Consider the following 16,212-nt stretch of genomic DNA (forward strand, 5'->3'; position numbering starts at 1 on the left):
ATTGCTTTCCACCTCCCATCTTATGTGCCTTTTCAAATCGCAGTACAATCCGATAATATGGTAGTACCTGGCACTATATTAGATGAAGGTGCATCTGTCAGCATCATGTCTTCTACTACTTGGCAAGCTTTGGGTTCCCCACAGCTTGTGCCTGTCACCCAGAATCTGTTGGCTTTCAACGAAGGAACCAGTCAACCCTTAGGGATCCTTCCTAAGTTCCCTATTATTTTGGGAGGAAAGACCGTCTATATAGACATGATGGTAGTCCAAGGTCCGTTATATTTCAATCTTCTCCTTGGACGTGATTATGTTTATGTCATGGGAGCTCTTGTTTCTTCACTTTTGCGTGTGCTTTGTTTTCTGCACGAACGGAGAATTGTGACCATTTATCAATTATTGTTCATTGGTCACCAGGCCTTTGCAACCATCGTCACCTATCGGCTCTTTTTTGCAAGCAGTACCTTCCTTGCCACAGGTCAATTATGTGGCTACCTGTTTTGTCTCCACATCTGTTGATGATCACACAGATGGTATAGTACATTATGTATTGGGGGCATTGGAACCTTATCTGTCTTTGGTACCAAGTGACATGTATTCCTCCCAGGGCACAATTCTTCCTTCTAATGAAGACCTCTTAGGAGCCATGTTCTCATATGGTTCATGAACAGGGTCATGAGGATAGTTCCTGGTCTTGTGTTAACCTCATTAAAAAATGAAACAAGAGATGAGCATAGTTCCTTTTCTTGTGGCAAGCTCGTTAAAAAATGAATCAAGATGTCCGAGGATAGTTTGTTCCTATATCAACCTCGTTAAAAAATGAAACAAAGGCCACGAGGATAGTTATTTTTTGTATCAACCTCGTTAAAAAATGAAAATGATTCAGAGGATAGTTCTTTTATTGTGTCAACCTCATTAAAAAATGAAGCAACTCCCATTTCCAAATCAAGTCTTTGATTAATATCTCGTAATATCCCAGTCGAGTCTTTCCTGGATCTCGAAAGTGAACCTTCATTCCATCCACCTAGTTGACTGAAATGAAGCTTGGGGGGCATGTACCTCGATTGAGTCATTATGCTGGGGGCATGCGAACTTATAGCAAGCATAGTTTTTCGTTTCAAGCTTGTGTAAACATGAAACTAAATCCAAGCAGAGTTCTCCATGGTTCAAGCTTGTGTAAAAATGAACCCATGCCCAATTTACATCTCGTGATTGCCATTTTTATCAACTAATTTCTGCTAGATGAGCCTTGGTTGTTTCATTCCATCGCCACCATCTCTTTGGCCGATCATATGCTTTCACTTGGTTGTTTTTCCTTTCCTAAGGGACTGCAGCGATGAGTGGTTTTATTAGCCAACCTCTTGATCATTACATGTTTTGAGCAGTTACACCATTGCTGGAACCAGTTGCTACCCTTTATACCACTCATTCCTCTAGGACGAGTCTCCTTTAAGCTTTTTCTTGACTCGTAAAAAATGAAAATATTGCTGAGTATTTTTCCCTTTTGACTCGTAAAAGAGAATAAAATGGGGGTCCCACTTTCAAGCTCTTTTCTGACCCTTTAAAAGCGAAAAGATAGTCGAGCCCTTATCGTTTCGAACTCGTTAACGGATGTGAAACGTCATGCACCTAGTATAAGTTTACCCCTTTTTTGGGATGAGAGGCACTATTTACGAAAAAGACACTCCTTGACTGAAATGGTCAAGTAGTTCTCTCAAGTATCGTTTTCTACCTTTTCGGGCTCAAGAGACACAAATGTACGAAAAGGGACCATGTGGAGTTTACTTTTTAGTGTCTTTTTCAAACTCTCTAAACATGAAAAAGATATCAAGTTACACCTTTGTTGGACTCATTAAACTATTAAACCACATCAGATTCTCACCATGACAAACATGAGCTTCTCCTTCCTAGGGCTTGTTAAACTTACTAGGTCGGATTCATCCAAAGGAAGAACTTATGGTGCAAGCATATGATATCCCCTTCAAGCTTGCGATTAAAAAATAATTGGGGTACCTGCCAGGAATGGTGGGGGAAATTTTGGAAATCCAATCAGTTGTGTCAGCAGCTCACTCTTGAACATGACACTTTCTGCTTCGTGTCGAGTTGGGATAGCCTCCTTTGTATCATTGACCTTCCTGGTTTGGGCCATTCATTTTTGCCTTCCATTTTATCTATGCCATGTCATCATGACCACCGATCCCATAGATCCAAAAGCTGCCAAACTTCCAGTTGTGTCGCCAATATGTTCAAGAGTTGTCCTTTTGTAGTTGCACTTACCTCTGATTCTCTGTATCATCCAAAATCGTTTTGCATCCTTTCATCTCATGTCGATGATGTGGGAAACATTATGACCCTCCTTCGACACGGTCGCTTTCCATCGACTTCAAATCATTATCCGAAAAGTTGACCGAGGGGCTCCCTTCCAGTACCTTAGAGCTTCCATGCCCTAATGGCAAGTTCTTCGCACTCGACGACAAGTTCACATCATTGGCTTTTGATTGAGTGATTTCACGGGTGTTCAAATTCAATTCCTCTATTCACATTTCGTGGATTGTGCTGATAGTACCTTGAGAACCATTGTCATTATTGGTGGTTTCTCTCGTGCTTGTTAACAGTTTACATCATTGACTGGTAATCAAGTGATTTTCTAGCATGTTCGACGCTAACACATCTATTCACATGTTAGAATTTGTAGGTTTTAACCCCGTACAGAAATTACCTGCATACGAATTCTAAATCACAGAAAAGTAAACAATGTGAGAGCATAACACATAAAACACATATACACAGAGATTTTCCCTGGATCCCAAAACCAGGACTACTAGCTTGATTTTTCATTATATTCCTTTCAATGTTACAATACATATTTATACATGTTGAAGCATCTAATACCATGGACCAAAAACCATCGCGTCCAAAACCATGGACCGAAAACCATAGGTAGGTTCGCCCAACCTAATATAGGGTCCAAAAAAAATTTCCCGGGGCACTGCCCCGGACCCCGTAGAGGGGGGCTACCCGCCCCCCTCAAACCCCTCGGACAGGGGGGGCTACTGCCCCCCCTGTGACCCCCCCGCTGCGCAATCGGCGCAATGAAGGGGGGGCTCTGCCCCCCCTCGGTTCACTATGTGGGTTTGTCGTGGAAAGAATATAACACAACCCAACAATCTCCCACTTGTTGTTTTCTTTCCACAGGGGGCCACAAGAGAGCTTAGTCATTTTTCCAGCCCTGAAATGCCCATTGTTTCTCTACACCAAGAGAACTTCTTAGAGCTCACAGATTTTTTCAATGCATCTGTAGTATTCTTCAAAGTGTCCACCTTTACCAGCAACACCTTTTTGTCTTCTATCATATCCCTCACAAAGTGATACTGAACATCAATGTGCTTTGTCTTTGAATGATAAGCAGGGTTCTTTGCCAATAAAATTGCACTTTGGCTGTCACAGTCTATCCTTATAGCTCCCTGTACTAACCCCATACTTGAACACAATCTCTGCAACCAAACTACTTCCTTGCTTGCATGAGTGGCTGCCATGTATTCTGCCTCTGTAGTTGATAGTGCCACTACAGATTGTTTCTTACTCATCCAACTGACTGCACCTCCAAATAGGTTAAACACATAACCACTTGTAGATCTTCTCTGATCCAGATCTCCAACCCAGTTTGCATCAACAAAGCCACGAATATCCAACACTCTCTCCAATCCTAGTCTTCCTTGGTAGCACAAACCGTAATCACTAGTGCCACGCAAATACCTGAAAACCCGCTTCACTGCTGTCCAGTGCTCCTTCCTTGGTTTTGACATAAACCTGCTCAATACTCCCACTGCGTGTGCAATGTCTGGTCTAGTACAGACCATTTCATACATCAGGCTACCGACTCCACTTGCATATGGAACATGGGACATGTCATCTTCCTCTTCTTGTGTCTTGGGACACTGTTCAGCAGATAACCTCACACCTACAGGAATAGGAACCTTCACCGGTTTACTATCCTGCATATTAAACCTCTGCAGTATTGTCTCGACATACTTCCTCTGGTTTAACTAGAGCTTCCTCTTTGCCCAATCTCTTTTAATTTACATGCCCAAAATATAGTTTGCAGCACCAAGATCTTTCATGTCGAATTTGGAGGACAATTGGTTCTTCAAATCCTGGATAATTTCTTTGTCATTTCCAACCAGCAAAATATCATCCACATACAAGACCAGATAAATAACACGGTCACCAATTAATTTAAAATACAGATAGTGATCTACTTTGCTTTTGGTGAAGCCAAGTCCCCGTATAAATGTATCAAATTTCTGATACCACATCCTTGGTGACTATTTTAACCCATACAGAGACTTCTTTAACTTGCATACAGTTCTTTCTTACCCTTCACTGCAAAGCCTTCAGGTTGCTTCATGTAGATTTCCTCTTCCAAATCCCCATGAAGAAATGTTGTCTTCACATCCATCTGTTCTACCTCAAAATCAAAAGCAGCAACAACAGATAAAAGTAATCTAATAGAAGTTACCTTGGCAACAGGAGAAAAAATATCACCAAAGTCAATTCCCGGCACTTGGGAATATCCTTTTGCTACTGACCGAGCTTTGTATTTCTCCACCTTCCCTTATAAATTTGTCTTCTTTTTAAACACCCATTTGCTGCCAAGAGGTTTCCTTCCAGCCGGCAACTCCACCAGATCCCAAGCCTCATTTTTGTGCAAAGATGCCATTTCATCAACCATGGCCTCTTTCCAGAGTTTTCCATCCTCTGAATCTACTGCTTCCTTCACAGTTCTGGGATCATCATCAGTAATAGACAAAGCAAAAATTGAACAGAAAGTAGAAGGACTATACCTTTCTGGCTGCCTTCTTTCTCGAACTGATCTTCTCACAGCCAGAGTTTGTGGCTCTTCATCTTTTGATTCCTCCTCTGCTGTAGAGTCTGATTCTTCATCCTTTAGCTCAAACTCTATCTTCTCAAGTTCCTTTGGTTGGACTTCATGTTTAATAATATATTTTACCTCTCTGAACACCACATCTCGGCTGTACAAAACCTTCCGTGTGACTGGGTTCCAGAGCTTATAACCCTTTAAACCATCCTTATACCCAATAAAGATGCACTTTTCAGATTTACTATCCAACTTGGTTCGTTTCTCCTTTGGAACATGTACATATGCATCACATCCAAATACCCTCAAATGTGAAAGAGAGGGTTTCTTACCAGTCCATACTTCTTGTGGAGTCTTATCCTCCAACGCTGATGAAGGTGACCTGTTGACCAAGTAACATGCAGTATCCATCGCCTCTGCCCAAAATTCCTGTCCTAACCTGGCACCACTGAGCATGCTTCTTGCCCTTTCCATCAACGTCTTGTTCATTCTTTCTGCAACCCCATTTTGCTGAGGTGTATATGGAGTAGTCTTCTGTCATGCTATACCACACTTCTTACAGAATTCTTCAAATTCCTTGTTGCAAAACTCTCCACCATTATCTGTCCTCAGCACCTTTATCTTCTTCTCTGTCTAATTTTCCACCAGAGCCTTAAATTCTTTAAACCTGTCAAAGACTTCAGATTTCTTCTTAAGGAAATATATCCATGTATTCCTTGAGAAGTCATCTATAAATGATACATAGTACACAGACTTACCCAATGATGGAACCTTCACAGGTCCAAACAAATCACTGTGCACAAGCTCTAATATTTGTTTCGCCCTCTTAGCACCAGAGGGGAAACTCACCCGATTTTGCTTCCCATATACACAATTTTCACAGAAATCAAAATCCAAAGAGATATTACTCATACCTTCTACCATACCTTTACCATGAAGTATTCAAAGGCCCTTCTCTCCAATATGTCCAAGCCTTTGATGCCACAGCATGGTCTTCTCTCTAGAGACCACTAGATTTTCAGCTCCGCTTTCAAGAACCACATAACTGTTGCACCCATCAACAACAGTGCTACCTTGCAGCTTGTACAGAGTTCCAGTCCGAACTCCCCGCATCAATACCAGTGCTCCCCGAACCATCTTGCAGGTATCCTTCTCGAACATTGTTTTTACACCTGCATCATCCAACTTGCTTATAGAAATCAGATTTCTGGCCAATGCAGGAATATGCAGAACACCCGGAAGTGTTCTAACCCTTCCACCTTGCAACTTCAACTTTACTTTTCCGCGACCAATGATTCTAGCCTTCCTATCATCTCCTAATAAGACATCACCACCATCGTATTTCTCATACTCGCGGAACCACTCTCTATGGGGATTGAAGTGAAAGGATGCACCTGAGTCAATCAACCATGCCTCATGATCTACATGTGTACTTGAAGAAGCCAAGTACACATCCCCACCTTCATCTGAGGTGGTTTTCGCCTCTGCAGAAGGAGAATCATCAGATCCCTTTCCTTTATCAGGAGCTTTAGATTTATAGTCCCTTTTGAAGTGCCCTTCCTTTCTACATTTCCAGCACACCAGCTTTACAGGTTTTCCTGGAGATTTAGATCTCCCTCTAGATTTAGATCTCCCACTTTATGACTTATTTTTGTTTCTATTCTAGGACCGTCTTCGTACAGACAAGGCATCACCATTTTGGCTCTCCATATTTTTCCGTCTCATCTCCTCTGTCAACAAGGCTGAGACTATTTCATCAAACTGCAAAGCAGTTGCATTGCTACCTATTGCAATAACCAGACTATCCCACGAATCTGGTAGAGAACACAACAAACTGATGCACTTATCTTCATCTGAAATTTTAATATCAGCAGACGTTAACTGACTTACCACAGTATTAAATGCATTCAGATGCTCTGTCACCGAGTCTCCATCTTCCATCCTCAGGTTATACAACTTTTTCCGCAGGAACAGTTTATTCACCAGAGACTTAGATTGGTACAAAGTCCCTAACTTGTCCCACAAAGCCTTCGTCGTAGCTTCCCCTGATACATTCAGCAATACTGAATCTGAGACACACAATCGTATTATGCTCTTTGCCTTCCGATCCAACTTCTTCCATTCTTCATCAGTCACTCCCATTGGTTTAGTACCTGGATCTACTGCAATCCACTGATCTTTATCCACCAACGGATACTCCATCTTGAGTTTCCACAACTCAAAACTTTGACCATTGAACTTCTCGATCTCTATCTTTCCACTGCTCGCCATATTCTTTCACCACCAGAATCGATCTCGCAGATCTCCAACTGAACAGGGTCTACCACAGGCCCGAGCGAAACCCCTCAGCAACAAAGGCGTCCCCTTGAAGCCAAAATAGCTCCGATACCAAATGTAGGTTTTAACCCCGTACAGAAATTACCTGCATACGAATTCTAAATCACAGAAAAATAAACAATGCGAGAGCATAACACATAAAATACATATACATAGAGATTTTCCCCTAGATCCCAAAACCGGGACTACCAGCTTGATTTTTCATTATATTCCTTTCAATGTTACAATACATATTTATACATGCCGAAGCATCCAATACCATGGACCGAAAACCATCGCATCCAAAACCATGGACCGAAAACCATAGGTAGGTTCACCCAACCTAATATAGGGTCCAAAAAAAATTTTCCCAGGGCGCTGCCCCGGCCCCCGCTACGTTTGTCATGGAAATAATATAACACAACCCAACAGAATTTGTACTTTGGTCAGGTCGTGTTGGAGCGCAAGACCCTGGACTCAGATCACAAAAGTCTTGGTTGTGAAGTGATGTGACATGGTTATGTTGATATGCATGTCTCTTTCAGATGCATGGTTGCGACCATACCATGAGTTATCATATGTGATCCTTCTCATTATTGGATGGCTATGACCATACTTGGTTTCATTATGATCCTCTTTAATGGATGGTTGCGCCCATACCTGGATCCAGTGACATGATCATTCTCTGGATGGTTGTGTACATGCCTTGATTCATGTATCATTTGACAGAGTTCTCAGTTATGTATATGTATTTGTACTTTCTTGCAGGTTTTCCGACGGTAGACTACAGTTCCCCGCACTGATTCATAAAGCATTTCATCCCTCACTCTAGTTTGGCCTTCATGCTTTAGGGGGCATCTGTTACACAACATTTTGTCACTGTCCCTGTACTCCCCGTTCCTTGATCCTGGAGGACCTCTACAGTGAACCCCACATGCTTTCCCTTCATGAAGAAACTCCCATTGTGTCCCTCTTCATGAGCAGATCAATTCCATTTTGCACCATTTCCCATAAAACTTCTGTTTTTCCCAGTTTACAAGACCGACGCCAATGACCCTTGTCTCCCCACGCCGATGTGCAGAGATTATCATTATCCCTAGCACTGACTGAAGCAACTAATTTTTGTTCCAGTGGCGTCGGTCCTGTTATGGAAAGTTTTTATATTAAGAGTCAAAACTTCCAGCTCTAGAAGCTTCGTAACAGAAGTCGGGTAAATGGTTTGGTCGGATGGGGTCGAGGATGTTAGTTTGGGCTCCTTTCCCCTACAATGATAGAACTACCTTAAGGGATAAGACCTTCTCCCATGATAAGAGGATCCATCTCCCATCCATTCATCCTATATAAACCTCCCTTCTTCCCAAGCACAAGATAGTGCTAGTGTTGGTTGTAGTGTTTATGTTGGTGTGCTAGTGCTATTTTGGTTTGGAGTAAACAACAAGCTATTCATAACTGTAGCTATCTAGTTGTGTGAGGGAGAAGTGTGATCTGGATTGGAGTGAAGCCTAAAGGGAAGAGTCTTAAAACTATTGTTGATTCTTGTGTGACAACCAAATTTTAATGGTATTGGTTCTTGTGTTTCAATACCTTGTTTCTTTTTGTTGCAGCAAGATTCATTGAACATGTTTAAGAATGCATAAATCAGCCATATAATATGCTCATCATTTAGGCATTTATTTGCAAATCACATAACTTTTGAACCATGATGTAATCATAATGATTATGACAAGTATGTTAGGATGAAATGAAGTGAAATGGAATGAAGTGATATGGATGTGATAATAAATGGATGTCCCTTCCCCCCAACTAAAGGTGTTTACGATTTTTTTCAAATGAGAAAGGAAATATGGTGAAGTATTTTCCAAAAATTATAACTTCAGTATTCAAGGAATTCTATGATTAAAAGCTAGAAAATAACATACCTTTACTTACCTAGGAAGTGGACAAACTGTGCATATGTAGAGAAGTTGTAGCTACTGCTAGATCATGGAATAGAATGTAGAATTTCATCTGCTTCTTGGTTGCATAAATAGTGGATGAGGTGGTGAAAGTGGATTCTTTATTGCTGCTACTAAATCTGTTGTATCTGCTGCAAAATGTTGAATGATATAGTCTTCACCTGCTACAAAACCTGATGGTACAATTCTAGTCATGCGAATGAATGTGTTATTGTCGAGCATGAAGAGAAGTCATTGGATTACTGACCATTGATGAATGGCATTAACCAATGCGAGGCAAATTCATCATTTTCAACCAAAGCCAAGGTACCTAAGTACATCTTGCAAAGTGCGAATATATGAGCTGATGTCGAGCCACTTGCAAGATCCAACGATCAAGGTACATTGATGTATTCCCATGATTGTTAGCAAGAGAACTTGTCATTGATGTATACAAGCCTCAAGGTACTAATAAGGACTCTAGCCCTGAACCTAGATAATGTGCTAATGTCAATAGGCCAGGACTTGTTAGAAGGGAGGCCTTAAGGAATCCTCCATCATCTAACGTGAGTATAAAATGATGATTTTGGAAGCACTATGAATGAAAAATTTTGCAGTGGATCAAGGTTTATTTAATGGAAAGGAAAATGACAAGAGGGTAAACAAACGAACAGAAAGAAAAACGAAAAATCAGCATGTAAGCGAGCTGATTGTCTTTATTAATGGGTTAATGAATGGAATTTATGGAAAATGTAAAAGAAACATGCGACACTTGTAAGGAAAATGGTTATGATGATGCTTAGTGAAAAATTCTTGGACTACTTGATTTTGAGTATTACACATTTTTTAGCGCGGAGGAGCTCTGCACGAAACGAGCTAGGTCAGACTGTGTTCAGGGCTGCCAGAGAGGCGCTCAGGCCTGGGCCTGAAGTCGTTTGCGTTGCAGGTGAGTGGTGCTCAGCTGCTCTGGCCGGTATCGTTGGCATCCTATCTGATCAGATCGGGGGTGGGCCCTCTGCCCCCTCTTCTCTGCCATCTTCTGCGGTGAGTAAAGATGATCGTTCCAGTGTAACGCTTCACTGATTGGCCTGATCCGTGTGGAACATGGATCCCCTGCCACCGGAGGTCCTGGCCTTCAAGTCGTTAGTGGCTTCTGGCCCTAAGCGTCCTCCTTCTGCGACCATGCAGAGGTTTGTTAAAAAGATGGACACTATCCCATCAGTGGCACTGCCCGAAGAAGATACTTGCAAAGCTGCCCTGAATCTGGCTGAAAGAGGCCTCATAGGCCAGTTCACAGGCCTCTGGCCATCGCCAAAAACGGTAGAGGAGTGGACTCAAAGGAACTGGAAGCCTCTCATTAAAGAGGGTGTCAAAAGCTACTTCGTGGGTAAGGGATTCTTTGTTTTTGTATTCGAAAGCCCTGATGATAAAGAATTAATCTTCAGAAATGGACCTTACTTCATGGGCCCTCAGGGCCTTTACCTAAACAAATGGTCGTCTGACTTTGATCCCACTCAAGACGTTCCTTCAGCTATCCCGGTTTGGGTCAGGCTTCCCCATTTGCCCCTCCACTGTTGGAATCACCTCCAGATCATAGGGAATGCCTTGCGAAAATACATAGATCAAGCAGCAAGGAAGGACCAATATTCCTGTGCACGCATCTGTGTCGAAGTGGACCTGGAAGAAGGGCTTCCAGAAGCCATCAAACTTACAGTAGCTGGGTGGACGTATGTACAAGAGCTGGACTACGAGCAGTTGCCGTTTAAATGCAGACACTGCCATGGTCATGGTCATTTCGCAAAGCACTGCAAGAAGAAGACTGAGGATCAAATGGGCAAACAAAACGGGGATCAATGGACCCTAGTGCAGAAAAATGCAAATGCAAAAAAAGGTACAGGAAAAGGCAATAGGAATGGAGAAACCAGCAGATCCAAAATAAATCAAGAGGAGGAAGTAAATCCAAACGAGACAGAAAGTGAACAACATAGGAATGGAGAAACTAGCAGATCCAAAATAAACCAAGAAGCGGAAGCAAGATCAAAAGGGATAGAAGGTGAACAAAAGAGCCATCAAGTGAACCCAACAAAGGAGCACGAGGAGCAGGAAAATACTCCTCCATTGCACAAAGAGGGAGAGGAAGCAGACCAGAGCGACTCCAACCAGGGTAGCCCCATCAACCTATCATATGCTGATATGGCAAAGAAAAAACCAAGGGAGAGTTCAGATTCTTCGGAAGATGAAATCTACGAGTGACCATCAAAAAAAGCAGGAAGGAAATCCCGAAAGGAAAAAAGGGAGGAGGAGGCAGAAAGACACAAAACACAAGGAAGTCAGCCCACAATAGAAATGTCTATAGGGCGAAACACCAGGCCAAAGCCCTCCAAGGGAGGACTCATCAATCAAAATAATAAATAATGAAGTTAGTCTCTTGGAACTGTAGAGGGCTGGGGAATCCCTCCAAAGTCGAGGCTGTTAAAGACCTATTGAAAGATGAACCCTCAGAAATTCTCATGCTCCAAGAGACAAAACTAGAAGGGCAAGCCCTTTTAGAGATCAGTAAAACAAAGTGGAATAAAAAAGCAGGTAAAGCAGTCAGTGCAAGGGGTACCTCCGGGGGCTTGGCAACCCTTTGGTCTGAAGAGCTCTTCCATCTGAATAACTTCCAAGCAACCCAGCACTGGATCTTCACGGAATTGAAACACAAAGCAAGTAAGTTAACTATCTCTCTATTTAATCTTTACGTGCCAGTTTCTTATACTGAAAAAAGAGAATGCTGGAACAGCCTCTCTGCCTTTTTAGAATTATCTTCTCCCAACAATATCATTATAGCAGGCGATCTAAATATTATTATGAAAGCAAAAGAGAAGAGAGGAGGAATTGACAGCAGGGACCCCTTGCTGCCCATGGTCGAGGAACTCTCCCAAAGCTGGGACCTATTGGATTTCAACCCAGTTCGGGGTATATATACCTGGTCCAATAACCGGACTGGCTCGGATCACATCTCTGCAAGACTTGACCACTTTCTAGTGCAAAGCTCCATAATGATGGATAAAAAAATCATCGTCACAAAAATTTTACCTAAACTTACATCAGATCATAAGCCAGTTCAGCTCCTCCTAGAAGAAGAAGAAAATCTGGGACCTATCCCTTTCCGCTTCAGTCCCCAATGGATTGAGAGAGAGGGTTTCTTAGACACGGTGAAAGAAGCTTGGTCCAATCCCATCAATGGATCAACTAGTTATGTTTGGGAGCAAAAGTTAAAAGCTACCAAACAAGCCTTGAAAGACTGGATTAAGAAACCAATCAATACTCCTACAGAACAAAGAAAAGAAGCAGTTCATTCATTGCAATCTCTGCAAATTGACATGGAAATTAAAGAGATCACAACAGAAGTGTTGGAAACAGAAACTCAAGCGCAACGATCAGTACATCAGTCATTCCGAAAGGAGGAAGAATATTGGAGAATAAAATCTAGAAGCCTGTGGTTAAAGGCGGGAGATCGGAATACTGCTTTCTTCCACAGGCAATATAGAGCAAGACTGTCAAGGAATTATATAGCAGAAATTAAAACAGTAGATGGGCAAGACTGCAAAGGATACAATCAAGTCAAGGCAGCTGCTGAAGCTCACTTCCAGAATCTCTACAGTCCAGATGCTCAAAGTAATGATGAGGAAACCGCTGCACTTCTTTCAAATATTCCCAAACTCATCAGTCCTGAAGAAAATGCAATCCTCTGCAGACCCATAACAGAAAAGGAAATCATAAGTGTTATTTGGGCCATGGAAGCAGATAAGGCACCGGGGCCCGATGGATTCACAATCCATTTCTATAAAACATGTTGGCATATTATCAAGGCAGATCTGCAGAAAATGATAAGAGGATTTATGTCAAAAGCCAAGATAGGTGGAGGAACCAACTCTACTTACCTAGCTTTAATCCCCAAAGACTCCAACCCAGAAACTTTCTCCAGATTTCGACCTATATCGCTGTGTAATGCGTCTTACAAAATTTTGGCCAAATTGTTAGCAAACAGAATTAAGCCACTGCTAAAAAGGGTGATATCCAGCTCCCAAAGTGGCTTTGTAGAAGGTCGACATATACTGGATAATGTAATCCAGGTTCAAGAGACAATCCACTCCAGCAAACAGAGGAAAGAGAAAGGAATGGTGATAAAATTAGACATGGCAAATGCGTTTGATAGAGTAAACCGCAATTTCCTCAGCAAAGTGCTTCTCGCCTGCTTTTGTTCAACTCATCAAAGCCTGCATTGACAATCCATGGATCGCTCCCCTTGTTAATGGTCGTCCAACAAACTTTTTTCAAGCCAAGAGAGGCATACGACAGGGATGCCCACTCTCCCCCTATCTGTACATTCTAATGGCAGACTCACTAAGCCGAAAGCTCAATGCAGAAAGAGATACAGGTATCTTACCGGGCCTCAAAACAACAATAGGAGCTGAGCCTTCGAATCATGCACTTTTTGCAGATGATTCACTCCTCCTAGGTGGAGCATCCACAAGAATAGCTCGAGCATTTGACAAGGTCCTTAGAAGCTATTGCAGAGTCACTGGAGCGGCAGTTAACAACAACAAGAGCGAAGTTTTTAGTTGGAATATCGATCAGCAAGAACTTGCAGGTATAACATCCATTCTTGGGTTCAAAGGACACACAGAATGGGATAGATTCATCTACCTCGGCCTGCCCATTATATCTGGAATCAATAAAAGAGCCTTATGGAGTGGAATAATCTCAAAAATGAAAAACAAGATTGCAGCATGGGGGGGTTACTGGTTGACTAAGGGTGGCAAAGTTATCTTGATCAAATCGGTGCTGTCAGCGTACCCAATCTTCCAGGCAGCTTTCCTCTTGGCGAGCAGATCTCCAAACTTCTCAGAGATTTTTTGTGGCAAGGAGGGAAAGGCAGTGAAAAAAGATTTCATCTGGTGAATTGGGATGTCGTAAAGAGAACGAAGGAAGAGGGGGGATTACAGATAAGAGACCCTCATCTTGTGAACCTGGCCTTGGGAGGCAAAATCCTATGGAAATTGATCCATGATCCCACCCATCCTGTCAGTAGCACTCTGCGGTTAAAGTATGGAATAAGCAAAGACCTCAGCAACGTAATTCATATGTCCACAGCCAAAAGCACGCAACTCTGGAGTTTGTGTTGTAAAAGCAGTCAACACTTCATAAAACATCTGTATCGTATCCCTGGAAGTGGCAAACATATCAACATATGGACGGATAGTATAATGAGGAACGCTCCCTTAGCAGATCAAGCGGATATGTCAGAACTAAGAACCTGGTTGGAGAGCGCGGGAGTCAAATGCCTCTACGATCTGTCGAAGTGGAATCAGCGCGGTGAGTGGGAGGGCTGGGACCTCTTTGGAGTCCCGAACAGGTTGAAAAATCAACAAACACTGCTGGAAGAACATTTGGAGGACGCCGCCCCTGTTCATAGAGCCGCAAAAGACTGCTGGGGTTGGGGTCAAACTGGAGTTTACTCCACAACTGATGGCTACCGCGTTCTGCAGGGGATAAGAAACAGCAATCATCCTTCAACTTTCTGGAAAAGCGTTTGGGATACATTTGCCACTCCAAAGGTAAATTTCTTTTGCTGGACTCTGATCCATAACAAAATTCTCACGGGAGATAATCTGGAGAAGCGAAAAATAGCAGGACCTCATAGGTGTGCTATGTGCAATAATAACTCAGAAACAGCACAACATCTATTTATGGATTGCAGCGTAGCTCAAGAAGTATGGGGGCTCATATTAATGGATTTGCAGACTCCTGTTCCTTCCTTTAACTCCGCAGCTGACCTGTTTGCCTCGTGGAAGCATCATTACCCGCATCAAATTCCCCAAAAATCTTTCTGGAGCAGAATCTGGACAGCGATTCCCAAATACGTTTGCTGGCAGATTTGGTTGGCACGTAACCAGCAGATTTTCAATGAGGTGAGACACACATCGCTGCAAATAGCTGCAAAAGCTAAGGCCTTTTTGATGGAAGCAGCCCAACAACAGTATATAAAAGAAGACTCCTTGCTTCTGCCAGAAGAAAAGAGGTGGTTAGGCTCTCTAGTGCCTTATCCGAGCAGAAACTATCCTAAACCACAAAGTAACAACCAGGAATGGCGATTAAGAGATAAAGAGGACTACTTTCAGAACTGGTGGAGGTCTCAAAAAATACACACAGTCTTCTTTGATGGGGCGTCAAAAGGGAATCCAGGGACAGCTGGAGCAGGGGGAGTCATCTACTCTCCGGACGGTGACTCTAAAGACATCTTCTATTGGGGATTAGGACAGAAGTCCAATAATCAGGCTGAGCTATTAGGACTTCTCAAAGCCTGTCAAATTGCAAGGGACAAAGGAGTGAAAAAGCTGCAAGTCTTCGGAGATTCAGAGTTGATAATAAAAAATTTAAACATGGGGGATCGATTCAACAATCCTAGCCTCAACAAAATGTTGGAAAGACTGAAAAGAGTACTCCAATACTTTGACAACTGCAAATTCTATCATATACTCAGAAATTTAAACAGTGAAGCGGACAAAATGGCAAACAAAGGCAGTGCAATCATGAAAGGGCTTATCTTCGTTAACGAAAATAGTTTTGTTCAAATGCCCTGAATTTTGTAATAGAGGAAAAGAGGCAGTATTCAGAGATCTGCATTGTATTGGAGGACAGCATGAAAAAGTCCCATTTGCTTCCAGATAAATAAAAATCATATAACCGTTTTAGTTATAAAAAAAAAGAAAAATTCTTGGACTACTTGTGAGTTTGGAGAGGAAAAATGATGGCATTTATGGATGATAGAAATAGATTTAATTGGTTCATGTCTGTTGAAATTGGTTGTAGAAAACCAATCGTGCACAAATTGGCCTCCTTCAATTCTCTGATTGTCCTGGAACCTGAAAATAAACATGGCACTAACATTGCAATAAAACGTAAATGTGTTCAAAGAGAAGTGATCAATTTCTTTTTGATACATACGAAAAAAATGTATACTTAACAAGTTCATGACTTGTCTTCGTTTCAAATGGTTAGTCCAATTTCACAGTCATGATAAGAAATCCAATTTCTAAA

At 42.1% G+C, this 16,212-nt stretch overlaps 1 protein-coding gene across 1 annotated transcript; it reads left to right on the forward strand.

The window, feature by feature from the left end:
• Positions 1-13,503: 13,503 nt before the first annotated feature.
• On the forward strand, positions 13,504-14,073 carry LOC149251669 (uncharacterized). The gene has a single exon (XM_089453960.1). The coding sequence runs from the start codon at positions 13,504-13,506 to the stop codon at positions 14,071-14,073; it is 570 nt and encodes a 189-aa protein (XP_089310086.1).
• The last annotated feature ends 2,139 nt before the right edge of the window (positions 14,074-16,212 follow it).

The sequence above is a fragment of the Pinus tabuliformis genome, chromosome 7 (assembly GCF_031772625.1).
Source record: "Pinus tabuliformis cultivar Carrire ecotype Pingquan chromosome 7, CPIR1, whole genome shotgun sequence".
In the NCBI taxonomy this organism is placed as follows: Eukaryota; Viridiplantae; Streptophyta; class Pinopsida; order Pinales; family Pinaceae; genus Pinus; species Pinus tabuliformis.